This window comes from Macaca thibetana, chromosome 12 (genome assembly GCF_024542745.1).
Source record: "Macaca thibetana thibetana isolate TM-01 chromosome 12, ASM2454274v1, whole genome shotgun sequence".
In the NCBI taxonomy this organism is placed as follows: Eukaryota; Metazoa; Chordata; class Mammalia; order Primates; family Cercopithecidae; genus Macaca; species Macaca thibetana.
In genome coordinates this window covers 74,969,207-74,985,539 of record NC_065589.1, presented here as the reverse complement: position 1 = coordinate 74,985,539, position 16,333 = coordinate 74,969,207, and the positions used below count along the sequence as shown (strand labels likewise).

General features: G+C 38.8%; 1 protein-coding gene across 1 annotated transcript in view; it reads right to left on the bottom strand.

Annotated features, from left to right (window-relative positions):
* Nucleotides 1-10,281: 10,281 nt before the first annotated feature.
* The window catches only part of STK39 (serine/threonine kinase 39), a 293,703-nt gene continuing 287,651 nt past the window's right edge, over nucleotides 10,282-16,333 (bottom strand). Inside the window, exon 18 of the mRNA XM_050752820.1 lies at nucleotides 10,282-11,828. Within this exon, the coding sequence (XP_050608777.1) occupies nucleotides 11,754-11,828 (75 nt within the window). The 3' untranslated portion in view covers nucleotides 10,282-11,753. The remainder of the gene's footprint in view (nucleotides 11,829-16,333) is intronic.

The window sequence follows — 16,333 nt, the reverse complement described above, 5'->3', positions numbered from 1 at the left end:
CATGTTTCACAGCTCCTGGCTGATCTTTTCAGCAATCTGCTGCTTAAAGTCTACTTATCTGTCAATCACTGTTAACTTCATTTTGCACAGCTGACTGGTGCTATCACAGCGTTCTTTTTATTAATGCATTTAATAGTTGTGGCTTTGAAAGGCTGCCAGCACAGAGGAACAGCTGCAAATATTACTACCCAGCCAGACTGTCCTTTTCTTGATCTGCCTGCAACTACCATTTGCAATTTTTATAGTCTGGATTCTCTGCTGGTGTGACTGCAATCATTGGTTTTTAACAATGTATTTCTCTCAGTAGATTTTTCGTTTTTTACCAGTTGTATTTGTTGGATTTTCCAACAAATGTTAAATAAAGGTCTACACTAGATTGTTTACCATTTCAAGCTTCATATGAAATAATTCCTATAAGACGCTTACACTGTATTGGTGGATTGAAAGGCAATCAAATAGCATAATAAAAAAGGGAAAATGGAGATTTAACTGGGAGACAATTTGGTGTGGTGGGAAGACACATGTGAGTTCAAATTCCAGGACTGCCATTTACTGGCTGTGTGACCATGGATAAGTTACTTAAATTCTGTGAGTCTCATTTCCTTTAGCTGCAAATTGGACACAGGAATACCTGCTTTGCATAATTTAATAACAACAAAATGCATATGAAAAGCAACTGGAATATGGTAGGCACTCTGTGGTTACTATTTTTAGTAATGATAACTATCTTTTAATAGTTTTAATTAATCATTAACAATTCACAAAGGAAAATGCTACCAACACTAGAAATATGCAATTTCCAAGATTTGGGTTTTGACTTCAATCCTCGGAATCAACAAGGACAACATGGCTGCTTTTATCCACATGTTCAGGGTAAGTGGTGTAAACCAAAAATAAAATTTTAAGTCCCCCAACTGACCGAACCAGCCATCTCTTGGCCAGGGGGATCCCAGAGTAACATTGAAAACTGAATTCTTGGCCATAATGGTGTCAGAGGTGTTCAAACCAGAGAGACTCTATCTTGAATAGGAGTTGAATAAAATAAGGTTGAGATCACTGGGCTGCATTCCCAGGAGGTCAGACATTCTTAGTCACAGGATGGGAGAGGAGGTGGGTAAGTTCTGGTATCACAAGATAAAGGTCACAAAAACCCTGCTGACTGGCCGGGCGCGGTGGCTCACACCTGTAATCCTAGCACTTTGGGAGGCCGAGGCAGGCGGATCATGAGGTCAGGACATTGAGACCATCCTGGCTAACATGGTGAAACCCCGTCTCTACTAAAAATACAAAAAAATTAGCCGGGCATGGTGGCAGGCACCTGTAGTCCCAGCTACTCGGGAGGCTGAGGCAGGAGAATGGCGTGAACCTGGGAGGCAAAGGTTGCAGTGAGCCGAGATCACGCCACTGCACTCCAGCTTGGGCGACACTGCAAGACTCCATCTCAAAAAAAAAAAAAAACAAAACCCTGCTAACAAAACATGATGCAGTATAGAAGCAGGCCAAAAACCACCAAACCCAACATGGCAACAAAAGTGACCTCTGCTCATCCTCACTGCTCAATATATGCTAATTACAATAAATTAGCATGCTAAAAAGACACACCCACCAGAGCCATGACAATTTACAAATGCCAAGGCAATGCCAAGAAGTTACCCTATATGTTCTACAAGTGGGAGGAACCCTCAATTCCAGGAATTGCCTGCCCCTGTCTTGGAAAACTCATAAATAATCTACCCTTTGTTTACCATATAATCAAGAAATAACTATGAATATACTCAGTTGAGCAGCCCATACCACTGCTCTGCCTATGGAGTAGCCATTCTTTTATTCCTTTACTTTCTTAATAAACTTGCTTTCACTTTACTTTATGGACTTACCCCAAATTCTTTCTTGCATGAGGTACAAGAGCCCTCTCTTCGGATCTAGATTGGACTCCTTTCCAGTAACAACAGAATGGGGGGAGTAAGTCACATCTTGTTGAACCCCATCCCTTGCTAACCACTATTGGGCTTTCTTATTTAAGGGCTAAACAGAAACCAGATCTTTCAGAAGACTCCTCCTCTGATACGACCCAAACACCTGACCCTGCCTCTCCTTTTTCACCAGATGAGTGACTACCAACCACTAAGTGGTCTTGGCCAGTCCACAGAGAATGTGCAAAAAGGGTTTCCATGCCATTGGCTTCACCTTTTGACGTCAGAGGTGTGAAAACTTCACCCTCAAATCATGTTGAAGCTGCCATTTTTTGAATATGGGTCAAATGAAGGGGCATGAAGCTCAATTGCACATGTACCTATTTCTCCTCTTATAAATATTCATGACTCCTCCTATAGCTTACTGAATACGTATATTTGGCCACTCTGCTAAGTATAAATTCCTGTTCTCTTTGCCCCTCCCTCAAAGTGTCTGTTTCTGGCATCTGGCCAGAGGCTATGCTTCCTAGCCTGTCAGAAGGTCACCCTGCAGGCTGCAACCCTTTATGAGAAATAAAGCTCTCATTTCCAAATTCATGAACCTTATCTTTCTTCAGTTGACAGTGGGTAGGACTATTTGTCAGGCTCCTTCCTCCTCACTTCTTGCTTCCTCAATTATGCCCACTGTCTGTTCTGGCCATTCATGCCCTGACTCACAGCCACACCCAAAAGAAGGGGAAAGCTCCAAGCAAGAGGGATGGTGCCACCAATAATATCCACAAAAGCAGCCCAGATCCTGAGAGAAGCCCTTAGGGCTATGCTCACCTGGAGCCTAGAGCTGTCTGCAGATTTCTGCAGGATGAAGATGAGGCTGTCTCTTTCTCTACCCCTCCTCCTGCCCACCAGCTTTCTTTAAGAGGCCCCAGGGGAAAAAGCAGAAAGCAATAAAGCTGCATTGTAGAGCAATGACCCTCCACCTCTTTGTAACTTCCAGTAGATCGTCCCTGACTCTCCCTGTACAATTCTTTGCTATAACAAAAGACCCTAATTAGCTGATTGGAATTTCTAAAGCCCTATTCACCAACAGCTCAACTGTTACAGCTGAATGGATGGACCAGTTCAGTCAAGCAGCAACCGGTTTATTCCTGCCTCTGCTCAATTAGGCCTCTAGAATGTTCATGTTGGAAAGGAAGTTAATGATCAACTAATTAATCCCTCTCAATCTAAAAATGAGTACACTGAGGCTTAATGAAGTAAAATGGAACTTGAGTGAGGTCAGTCAGCAGCAAAGCTGCAGCAGAAGGCATTTGGGTTTTACATGTTACTACCACAGAATGTAATTGGTTTATTTTTATTTAAATTATTTTAGTTGTTGTATTTTTTAAGTCTATTTAAGATAAAGAATCACACTGAAATGGTCCCTTTTCATACAACTATTTCTTGTTCTTTGATCTTGGGAAAATTACTTACCTTTCTGGATTTGGAAGGCATATCACAAAAGGGACTGATGAACATAAAACCTAGTTATAATACAACTAACGAAATGAAAAGCAAATGCAATGAAAAGCCTATGGCACAGTGGTGGAGTGACCAGCAATAATCTTCAAGGCCCCTTCCAAGACTCTGTACCTAATTTTCTACAAATAATTTTGTACCCAAAACATTGTCTCTTATCCCAAACTGTATAAACTTTAGGCTCCAAAAAACCTGGATTTGCCCTTTGAAAGTCAGCATGGTATAGTGGAAATTCTCTACAGTCATATTGAATTAGGTTCAAATCCCCTCTGCCATTTACTAGCTGGCTGACCTTGGAGAAGTTACTTACGATCTCTGTACATCTACTTCCTCATCTATAAAATGCAGATAGTGAAACCAATTTCCTAGAGTTGTTGGAAAGGCTTAAGCAAGGTAATGTGGGAAAAGCTTTTGGCTTAATGCCTGGCCCACAGCAAACCTGAAGTAAAGTGTGCCTTGTCTTATATTAGGAGGTTGTCTGATATAATGATTAAGAGCATGGGCTTTGGAATCCCATAAACCAACTTTCAAATTCCTGCTCCATATTGTAATACTAATTGTGTTATCTTGGGCAACTTAGTCTTTCCAAGCCTTAGGTGTTGCTACTTTAAAATGGGGGTAATAAAACTTAACTGACAGAGTTAAGATTAAATGGGATAGTATAATGTGCTTAGCAGAGTGTCTACTTTCGGCTGCAAGTAATAACCAGAAAACATTCAAAATGGCTGAAAGCAGTGGCTTTCGAACTTTTTGGTACAACCCACAGTAAGACATAGATCTTATACTGTTCCTTAGTGCACATATCCGCATTATCACAGAACTATTGTGGGACTCAAATTCAATAATGTATAGGACCAAGCTTCATACAATGCTCTAGAATGGGAAAATAGTGTGGTGGACCTTAATTCAGCCTTTCCCAGTAAGCATGAACATCACTGGAATCTCAGTAGGCCATGTGGTTGTGCTTTTCCTCAATTCTCCATTTCATTTTGATTCACTGAGTTCCTTTTTTCCCCACAGTGTGGAAGAGAAAAAAAAAAAAAAAGACTTAAGTACGTAAAAAACTACCTGAATGTACTCAATCTGATTCTGATCACATGTTGATTTTGAACTTAAAATTACTTAACACATCTACATCCTGCTGCTGAAATAGTTCAATACCAAATTGTTCATTTGGGTCAAGGTTGGACCAGAGTATGATCTCTTCCACTTTTTGAAGAAGGGCACTATCCTACTTCTCCCAGATTATGGACCCATTAGTTTACTGAAGATTCTTCTTAAACAATAAGCGGGTTTCTTCTGTGATAAATTTCCTGTCTGATATAAGTTTTTGTTTCTCAAGCCAGTATTTTACATAAGGGATGAATGCACAGTAGAAATGACCATTCTATCACTGACCTTTCATCATTCTGTAGCAAATTCAATCAATAACAACACAGGCTTGTAATTTTTAATAAGATTCCTTGCCCTTTGATGGATTATGAGTTAAAGGATATGGGTTCCATAAACCTCTTCAGCTAATGATGCTTGTTTTTTGTAGGCTACAATTCATGTAGGGGGAAGTTTTGTGTACATTGCTACAGTGTAAGATCCTTGTTCACCTGAAGATGCTCCATTAAGACATTCATTGGTTTGTTACAAAATGCACAGTAGTTGATAACCTGATTGTGTCCATTTTATTTCCATTGCTCTTAGAGCTTCAACTAGCCTGGGTAGATTTGGTGGGCAAGGCACAAGATGGTAGATAAAGGGACATCACTGTTACTTAACCATGCATTTTTCTCTGCAGCGAAATAGCATCGGGGCAATCACTGAGGCATTTTGAGACCATCTTTTATGGCTTGTCTAGTGGGATGGGAGAAGTCCTTTTCTTGGTGGTGTTTGGATGTTAATTGGCAGATATTGTGTGTAGGATGTTGACAGAGTCAGTCACTTTATCATATTTTAAACATATGCTCTTCCAATCCATTCACTTTGGATGCATTGAACACTTTAATCATTCCTGGTAGTGTACACCCCAAGCTGAAAACTCCAGGAAGTATGGCATCAATGTAAAGGAAATCTCTTAAAATCAAACTCATAGCACTTTTTAATTTCATGCCAATACACAATGGAAATTGTCGCTTGAACACCATTTGTTTATGGTTATTAGGCCTAGTAATTAGATCTCTTGAAACTTAGAACCCTAGAAGGCATTACAGACCTCCTGGTTAGAACCTTCTGGTCCTGAGGGAATGTTGGCATATCACCCACCTGGTGTACCACTTAGACTTATCAGAATTCATAGCTAGGATCTCCTAACAAGTTGGACAATAAATGCGTGGAACACAAAAACAGGGGTATATTTAAATTGAAAATTAATTATATAAAGTCATTTTGGAATGAGCTGGAAGCACAGCCTCTGCTGTAAAGAATGGATAAGCATCCTATGTTATACTGATAGGATTCTACTATGACGAACTAAATAGGCCTCGCTAAGCAACAGCTTCTCTTGTCCAACATACTTCCAAGACAAAAGAAGACCCGAGATCATTTATGATCAATCGCAAATGCTAACTTAGGCAGAAGTCCTCCAACGTTCATTGACTCATATTCACCATCTCTGTATGGACTAATTTACTTACTTAATGGTAGATTCCGTTTACTAGTTCAACTTGGTGGGTTCCTCAGGAAGGTATATTACTTAATACTAAACAGACCATAGGTACAATATTGAAATGAATGAATGGCAATCTTGATGTGAAATTTTTCCATGCTAAGATCATTGCATATAGTACTAGATTTTTTTTTTCTTCATGGTCATAGAAATGAGGTGGTCATCTATCATATTTATCAGCACATAAGATGTATAACATATAGGTAACTTCCCAGCTTTATGAGGGTAATTTTGGGGAAAAAAATTTAAGAACTGTTCATCACACATGATTTATAGGTTTAAAGTTCTCTAATGGTTTAAAAACATTTAAAGTCTCTCTAAAGTTCTCTAACATTTAAAAAACATTTAAAGTCTCTCTAAATGTTTTCTACATAGAGAAAACCATTTTGTTCATGTAAGAACTGTATATTGGTGTTAGGCCAGGTGTGGTGGCTCACATCTGTAATCCCAGCACTTTGGGAGGCTGAGGTGGGCAGATCACCCAAGGTTGGGAGTTCAAGACTAGCCTGGCCAACATAGTGAAACCCTGTCTCTACTAAAAATACAAAAATTAGGCGGGCATGGTGGCAGGTGCCTCTAATCCCAGCTACTCGGGAGGCTGGGGCAGGAGAATCGCTTGAACCCGGGAGGCAGAGGTTGCAGTAAGCCAGACTGCACCATTGCACTCCAGCCTGGGTGACAGAGTGAGACTCTGTTTCAAACAACAAACAAACCCTGTATATTGGAGGTAAAATGAAATGAGAACTTCCTTCTATTTTACATCTTTTTGAGTTGACCACTATGGCACACTGGAGGCAGAATAGCTTTTGTACATGTTTAGGCATGAGATGTGGGTGCCTTGATTTTACTAAGAGGTTGTGAACCCTCCAGTTTCTCAAAGCATATGAGTCTGTCCAAATAAATAATACCAAATATCTGTATTTAGGAAAGTTGAACAGAATTACAACATTGAATTGTGGCATGTCACGTTTAATCAAAAGCCTGGTTAAGAAAAACAGGCACAGAGGATTGCTTGAAGGGTATGTCATCTACTCATTCCTTTATAAACTTTTGATGATTGTATCTTTCTAGACCAAAAGAGAGAGTCACTCCTTGGACCATGCTCCTTCAGCTCCTTGCTGACCTGCATTTCTCACCATACAGTTTAACTCTAGGCCCCTACTGAAAGTTCCATAAAAGGAAATTGTTCACAACTTGCTGTATATGTATTGTATGAAGATTTTGAGAATTTTATAATTTCTGAAAACGTAACTTCTACTTCCTAGAAGAGTTTTTAAGCATTTATGCCAGAAAAAGTGTTTCTCCTTTTTTACTTTTTAAAATAAAAATTGCTTATTTTTAAAGTGTACAAATGGATGCTTTGATATAGTGAACTGCAGTCAAGCTAATTAACCTATATATTTCTTCAGTCACCATTATGTGTACGGTGAGAACATTACAATTTTTTCTCTTAGTAAATTTCAAGTATACATTATTAACTATAGTACCCATGCTGTACGGTTGGATCTTTAGAACTTATTCATCCTGTATCACTGAAACTTCATACTCTTTGATAAACACCTCCCCATTTCTCCTGTCCTCCTGCCCCTCATAACTACCATTTTCTTAGATTCCACATATGAGATCAGGCAGAAATTTTCTTCTGTATCTGCTTATTTCACTTAGCCTAATGTCCTGCAAGTTCGTCCATGCCATTGCAAGTGATGTTATTTTCTTCTTTCTAAAGGCTGAAGAGTATTCCATCGTATGTGTGTGTATAAAACAATTTCTTGGCCAGCCTCAGCACTTTGGGAGGCTTAGGTGGGAGGATCGCTTGAGCCCAGGAGTTGAAGACCAGCCTGGGCAACATAGTGAAACCTCGTCTCCACCAAAAAAGAAAAAAAAAAAAATTAAAAATTAGCTGGGCCTGGTGGCACATACCTCTAGTCCCAACTACTTGGGAGGCTGGGGTGGGAGTATTGCTTGAGCCTGAGAGGTCAAGGCTGCAGTGAGCTGTGATCATGCCATTGCACTCCAGCCTGGGCAACAGAGTGAGACTCTGTCTCTAAACAAAACAACACAATTTCTTTATCCATTCATACATTCATGGACACTTTGGTTGTTTCCACTACCTTGGCTATTGGGCATAATGCTGCAATGAACATGAGTGTACAGATATCTCTTCAAGATACTGCTTTTATTTTCTTTGGCTATACACCCAGAAGTGGGAGTGCTGGATTATATGTTCGTTCTATTTTTAATGTTTGAGGAACCTCCATACTGTATTCCATATGGCTGTACCAATTTACATTCCCCCAATAGGCACATAAGTGCTCCCTTTTCTCCCCATCCTTGCCAGCACTTATCTTCAGATGTGAGATGATACCTCATTGTGGTTTTGATTTGCATTTCCATGATTAATGATGTTGAGTACATTTTCATGTGCTTATTGGCCATCTATATGTCTTCTTTGGGAAAATACCTATTCAAGTCCTTTGACTATTTTTAATGTTTTGTTGTTGTTTGCTCTTGAGTTATATGAGTTCTTTACACATTTTGGATATTAACCCCTTATCAGATACATGGTTTACAAATATTTCCTAAGTCCATAGATTGCTTTTGCACTTTGTCTACTATTTCTTTTGCTGTGCAGAAGCTTTTTAGTGTCATATAATCCCGCTTTATTTTTGCTTTTGTTGCCTGTGCCTTTGGTGTCATATCCAAAAAAGTCATTGATAAGACCAATGTCAAGGAGATTTCTTCCTGTTTTCTTCTAGAAGTTTTATAGTTTCATGTCTTATAATGTCTTTAATCCATTTTGAGCTGATTTGTGTGTCTGTTGTAAGATAAGGGTCCAATTTCATTGTTTTGCAAGTGGATATACAGTTTTCCCAACAAAATTTGCTGAAGAGACTGTCCTTTTCCCATTGTATATTTTTGGCACTCATGTAAAAAATTGCCATACATGTGTGGGTTTATTTCTGGACTCTATTCTGTCCTACTGGTCTGTTTTTATACCAGTACCATGCTGTTTTTATTACTATAACTTTATAATGTAATTTGAAATCAGGAAGTGATGCTTCTAGTTTTGCTCTTTTTCCTCAAGATTGCTTTGGTTATTCGGGTATTTTGTGGTTCCATACAAATGTTAGGATTATTTTTCATATTTCTGTGGGTAATACAATTTTAAAATTTTGATAAGGATTATACTGAATTCATAGATTGCTCTGTATAGTTGGGAATTAAGGTAGTATGGTGGGTAGGAAGCTCTAGTCCACGTGTAGGCCCTCGTGGTGATTTTTACGTACTAACTTTATCCTTGCATTCATCTTGTAAGCCAGTTCTTATTGTCCCTTCATCCTAATTTCTTTATGCATTTTTACATCTCTATCCTATTGTATGAATGTATGCAAACTACCTCAAATGCCATTAGGATGGATACGAAAATACGGGTGGAAATTTAATACAGACATTAAATGATATTTGTAACCATGTTTAAATACAGATATTAAATGATATAACAATTATGACAAGGCAGTTATAAATAACTTTTCCTTAGTAATATATATTTAGTAATATATATTTACTTTTTAAAGTACACTAAAGAGCTACCATATCTAGGGTTAGCTAGGAAAGAGCAACGGCACCATCCCGGGAGTCCACCCCCTTGAAAGATTAGACTCCAATTTTGATTTTTGACTAGTCTCCATGTTGCAAAGTCCTTCAGTTATTCATGTACATTTTATCCTCTTAGAAGATGAGGGTCTTTTCACCCACAAGTTGTACAGAAGAGTGTAAAGAACATGCTCTGAATGTCAGGAAACCAGGATCCTGGGAAGTTTACCTCTGCAAGTAGTCCTGTAAAGGGCCTTGGACAAGTCATTCAACCACTCTGAGCCTCAGGGACTAACAGCACTAAAATGAACGAAGTGGCTGGAAGGAATTACTCTCTCTTGTTCCCTATAGCCCTACAGGGGTTTTAATTCCAAGACCATCTGTCTACATGGAGTAGAAATGTTTGCCTTTCATTCTCTCCTCATGCTAATTCAAGTTACTTGTCAACCCAATTCTGTACTGGATGCATGATGCCTCCTTACTCTGCCTCTAGGGCACTTTCACTAGTTAACTTTTACTAGGCATTTTATGGAAGTGCTAGATGCCAATGCAGTAATGCAGATTATATCTAAAGGAGGAATGAAACAATGCAAAACAATCTTGTTGTGCAATACACTTTTATTTTCCTTTTACCTTTGCAGTCATCTTTGAGTAATCGTTGTGTAAACAATAGAATGGAATGAAATTACATTAAATTGTATGCAAATGGCTCTAGAACACCTTAACAATTATGACAAGGCAATTATAAATAACTTTTTTTCCTTAGTAATATATATTTGCTTTTTAAAGTACATTAAAGAGCTGCCATATCTAGGGTTAGCTAGGGAAGAGCAATGGTACCATCCTGGGAGCCCATCTCCCTGAAAGATTAGACTCCAATTTTCAAAATCCTAAGGTTTACTAGTTCCATAATATATAGTCAAGCAGAGGGCTACTTGGGTTGAAAGTATTTATTCTTGAACCTTAACAGCGTTTTACCTTTTAGTCATTGCACAAAACCCTTTCAATTTTCACTCCAGCTGGGTATTCTGCAAAATCTCAAGTAAAACTCAGATTCTGATATTTTCAAGTTTATCACCTTTAGAATAACAAATCCTATCACTTAAGGAGAGCCAAATCAGAGATGGGTATATAGTTAGCAATCTAACAGAATGGCAACATTTTACATAGGATTCTAAACGGTCCAATGAAGCAAAACGTAACATATGCCACCTTATATAGAGGAAATTTTAGATCTGAGACTATTTCAGAGTAAAGCAGCCTCAGGCACGTTCTTAATGTGAAAGTTTGCAAGGCACCTCCCTCTCCCAAGAGACAGTCAGATTGTAAATTGGCTTTTAGGCAAACAAACTAAAAGAATAAGCATCCAAATTCCTAATTCAGTCATTTCAAAATTTAGAAGTTACAAATACTCCAAAGATAGACCCAAAACTTTTTGTTTAAATAACGAGATTAACTGCAAGAAGCATATATTCAAAACCCTTTTTTTCTTATAGCTAAGGTGTGTAATGCATAAATATATGAAAAATAAAATTCACAGTCAGTTTTAAAACTAGAATTCAAGTTTGGCTAATAAATCTTAATTTTATAAGTATATTAATTTCTAAATACGACATAAAAGAGGCAGTATTGTCAGATGTACAATTAAAGTATTATAACAGAAATAACGACAATGAAAGGAGAAATAGGCTTCTGGATAGAAAATTCCTTTTGTTGCCAATAAATAAGACCACCTGAGTGTATTTCAGATTCTTTTCACTTAAGGGATATCCAAATTGATTGCTAAGAATATTAAATAGCCTTTGGAAAAATTAGCAACAGTCGTGCAGCTGTGGCATTTGCTTGTTCTTGTACTGTGGATTGCTAGAGAATAAAGCAGAACTCGGAGTGTTGTAAGTTTTAAAAAATTATTTTTTTATCCAATTTCGTTGAAGCTGGCCTCTTCACAATCTTCTGATTTTGCTGGGAAATGGGAGTGAGGGGGTGGGAAGAAATGGGCAGAAAGAGGGAGGGTTGAAGGGAGTGTGTGGAGGGGGTGGGACATGACAGATCAGGGTGACATCAAGGGACATACATCAGCTGACACTCAACTGAGCAAACCCAATCAGCTTCACTTCGTCAGGAATCTCCGACCCATCACAGCCAGACGCCTGGAAAGGGAAAAAGAAAGCCTCAGTGCTGGTTTGCTGCTGCTGCCGCCGGTTGTTAACGTCTTGTTCCTATGACGGCAGATCTAAGCAAAGGCACAGTTGGTATGGGACCATGTGTCCCATTTCTTCCAGAAGAGAGACGCCAGCCACTCTCTTGAATGACTCCTGGAAGCTAAGTGCTGTCAGCATTGTGGCCAGATCATGCTATGAAGTACGGAACAGAGGTGGGAAGGGATTTGTTATCCATTAAAATACCATGCCCAGGCTGGAAGTTTTGGAACAGTCAATGAAACACCACTGCTAAGAAACCACAAACAAATTTTTCAACAACTAGATAAAATTATTTTAAATATACTTTCTAACTAAATCACCTTAGTAATCATTCTGAAAACAACATGAAAATAAGCAGAAGAGATCTAACAGGTCACTCAGGAGTAATTTAGTTTTTACCAAACTCATCTCTTCTATAAAACTTGCCAGAAAAAAGGCATCACCAAGTACTGGGATGGGCTCATTAGAGAGAACTGCTATATAAATACCAGTGAATAAATTTTACAGGGAAAGGTATTATAACAATTATAAAAGAATTTTGTTTGTAATATTTTCAGACATATTAATTGCCTAAAATTGGCCAAAATTATGGTGTGTCAAATACTTTATTTTTCTTACTTCAAAATCAGAAAGAACTGGAAAGAAGCCATTGCCCTGGCTGGGCGTGGTGGCTCACGCCTGTAACCCCAGTACTCTGGGAGGCCGAGGCAGGCGGATCATGAGGTCAGGAGATTGAGACCATCCTGGCCAACACGGTGAAACCCCATCTCTACTAAAATATAAAAAATTAGTCAGGTTTGGTGGCACACGCCTGTAGTGCCAGCTACTCGGGAGCCTGAGGGTTGAGGCAGGGGAATCACTTGAATCCAGGAGGCAGAGCTTGCAGTGAGCCGAGATCGCGCCACTGCACTCCAGCCTGGCGACAGAGCGAGACTCCGTCTCAAAAAGAAAGAAGCCATTGCCCTTCAAACCTCTCACTGGTCCTAATTAATAAGTTATTTTCATTTCTTTCTGACCTCTCCCCCTTGCTTTTAGAGAGACACTCTCTCTCTCTCTTTCTCTCTCTCTCTCTCCTCAGATCACCATTCTAAGCTGCCTCTCATCCTACAGTACATAAATCAGAATTGGACATTACATAAGAACAACAAGGAGGGAGAAAAAAGTATGATGAATGACTGGGAATGGGCAATTAATTACCAAAGGATCATACAATCCTTTTCAGAGCCTAATTCCAGCTAAATTATTGTCACAACAATCAGTTTCCCATGGAAAAGTGGGCTTTCCAATCACCACAATTAACCTGCTTAGCACTGCTTGTATACATTTAGATTACATACTGTATTGTTTTGTGAACTGTACTGTTCACAATGTACCAGCATCAACTCTAGCATTTTCTATTAAATAAGCAGCTAACTATAATGTTTGTACCTTGAATATTTTCAAATGATTGTCTTTAAAATAACATTCTATCTATGTAAGTAGTTATGCTTATGTAAAAAAGTCACTAGCCTAAAGGATAAAAATATTAATCAGTATTTAAAGAAAGGAATTTACTTTGTACCTATCCAGTGATATCTCTGGTTTCATTTGACAGATAAGATATTCAGTGAAGTAAAATTGTCATTGTTTGTGTTGGCGGTGGCAATGAGGTCTGAAATGCTCTTCTTCTTATCACCTTCAACAAAGTAGTACAGGCATAAAGGGCATTTTGGCTGAGGTATTTCTGGTGGTGTCACACTGACACTGTAATATTCACCTTCCCTATCCATTTTCTCCTTGTGTTATCACTGTTTCTTTATCTACCTTCCTAAATCTTCCCTTCTCTCATGTGTAGCTCTTGTTAACATCATTTACTCAACCCACTGAATAATGGCAGACAACTGTGTAATTAACAGGCAACTGACAAACATCCAAAGACAAATTACGGCTGCTGGTGGTGACAAGAAGGTCAGATTGCCAAATGTGAAATACACCAATGTACTCAAAGCTTCATCAGAAATTTGGCAATGTGAATATCAGGAGGTTAAAATGACTGGAATAAAACTACAGTACCCAATAGTGGTTGAACTGACTAGAAATGAGAATATTAAATCCTTTCTTGTGAAGAGTAATGGAAATGAGAACTTACTAGGGTAGGTGATAAACCAGTGGTTATGGTGAGAACATCACAGAAGGAGTCTTCACGAAGTCCCTACCCACCCTGGGTCCTCAGTGCCTCCCACAGCTACACTGAAATGTCTGTCTCCTGGCCAAGACCTTTGGCTGTTTGCTTCAAGGCGCTCAGCCCTCCTTCCTCTGCTACCTGGGCTCTCACTGCTGAGTCCAGGGCTCTCTCAGCCTGCAAAGCACAAATGAGGGTGATATGCAAACGACTCTGAAATTCAGAGAAAGGAACCAATGACCCTTCAAAACAGCAATGTTCAAACTTTGGGTTCTCAGGCTCTCTTGATCCTCTTAAGAATTATTGAGGAGTCCAAAAAGTATCTGCTTATGTGGGTTATACTCGTTAGACTGACTGGTCTTAGAAATTAAAACTGAGAGATTTAAAAAGTATTTTAAACATATTATTTGAAACTATGTCGATATTAAAGTAATAATATAAACAGTATATTTAAAAACATAAAATAGGTTTACATAGGTTAATTATACTATCTTAAAACTAAAACATTTAAAAAATATTCCTTTACTAATTCATTAAACTTAACAATAATAAACTGATTACATACAAACATAAATAAAATCCTTATGAAAAATAACCATAGTCCCCCTACCCACTGCAAGAAAACTCAAAGAGTGGCATGACTTTTACATTTCCTCTTTAATGTCTTGCTTAATAAAAGACAGCTGGATTCTCATACCTACTTCTGTATTCAATCTACTGTTCTATGCTGTTTACCTGAAGTACACACACACAAAAAAAATCCAGCCTCATACAAATATGTATGAAAGAGGGAAGATTATTTTGATAGCTTTTCCAAATAGTTGTGGATATCATTTGTTACTGCACTAGAACTTGCCAAGTGACAGTTTCTTTAATGTAAGTTGCAATGTACACTCTGAAACCACAGTATTTTCGTACCCTGTTACCTTAAAATCTATTGGTCTACCTTGCACTTTGAGTGGATCTTTTACCCATGCATGACTTTAAGCATCACTGACTTATGCAGATCTTCTAAATGGTTGACGTGTTTCATTATACAATATGAACAATTCATTATACAATGTCAACAAATCATATTCATTAATAACACCCATCACCAATCTCATCAGAAAAGTCTAAATACTGGATTACTGTCAAGCTTACAGTAGCAATACAAGTTTTCCAAAATCCTATTTTTGCTTGAAAGCTTGAATTTATTATCAACAACAAATATTGTCAGATTTGTTTATTTATTTATTTATATTTTTTGAGACAGAGTCTCGCTCTGTCACCCAGGCTGGAGTGCAGTACTGCGATCTCAACTTACTGCAACCTCCGCCTCCTGGGTTCAAGTGATTCTCCTACCTCAGCCTCCCGAGCAGCTGGGACTACAGGTGCCCGCCCCCACGCCCAGCTAATTTTTTTTTTTTTTTAATTTTTAGTAGAGATGAGGTTTCACCATGTTAGCCAGGATGATCTCGATCTCCTGACCTCGTGATCCGCCTGCCTCGGCCTCCCAAACTGCTGGGATAACGTAAAGGTGTGAGCAACCGCGCCCGGCCATCAGTTTTCTTTTTTTTTTTTTTAAGTGTCAGTCTTACTTTCTTCATTTTGAAAAAAAGTCTGCCAAATATCTGAGTCTGAATAACCACAGTTTGTCAGCTATTCTTTCAAGTAAAAATGATGTTTCATGAAGAAAGAAAAAGTATGTAGGTAAGCTTAAACCAAACAATCTCACAAGTGCTTTTCCTGGAGCCTGTCAATGTACACCCGGATAATGAAGGAGTGACTCCCACTTCATCACGCTGAACACTGAAAAGATGTGTCCTGTAGCTGAAATTCAGTGAAGTCAGTAATGTTTCCTGCCTTGTTAGGAAAATTGTCAAGTGAAAGTGGCTTTGCTTTTTCACAGTGAGTGACAGTGCCTGGCTTTGAGGAACACAATGACTATCAGTGCAGTCTGGTGTCGCTGCATGTGTGCTGACATTACCAGTTTTACCCACCATGGCTTTACACCAACATCAACACAGTGGAAAAGGCAAGTCACAAAGAGTTTTGACATCCAGGGTCACCTAGAAGGGCTCAGGGAAACTCAGAAGTTTGAGGCCCATGCTTCAGAACGTGCTATCCCAAAATATGCCACTCTTCTATTTCATTGTTTTGAGTTAAAGACACTTATAACAACAGCAACAGATGCAGGAAGGGCCCTCTGACTTTCCTAAAAGCAGGAGTTAAAACTCCCATGTGGAAGGTTTCCTCCCTGCACCTGGAAGAAGAAAGATATTCTGATCACCAGAGGTGGGGAGCCAAAGTC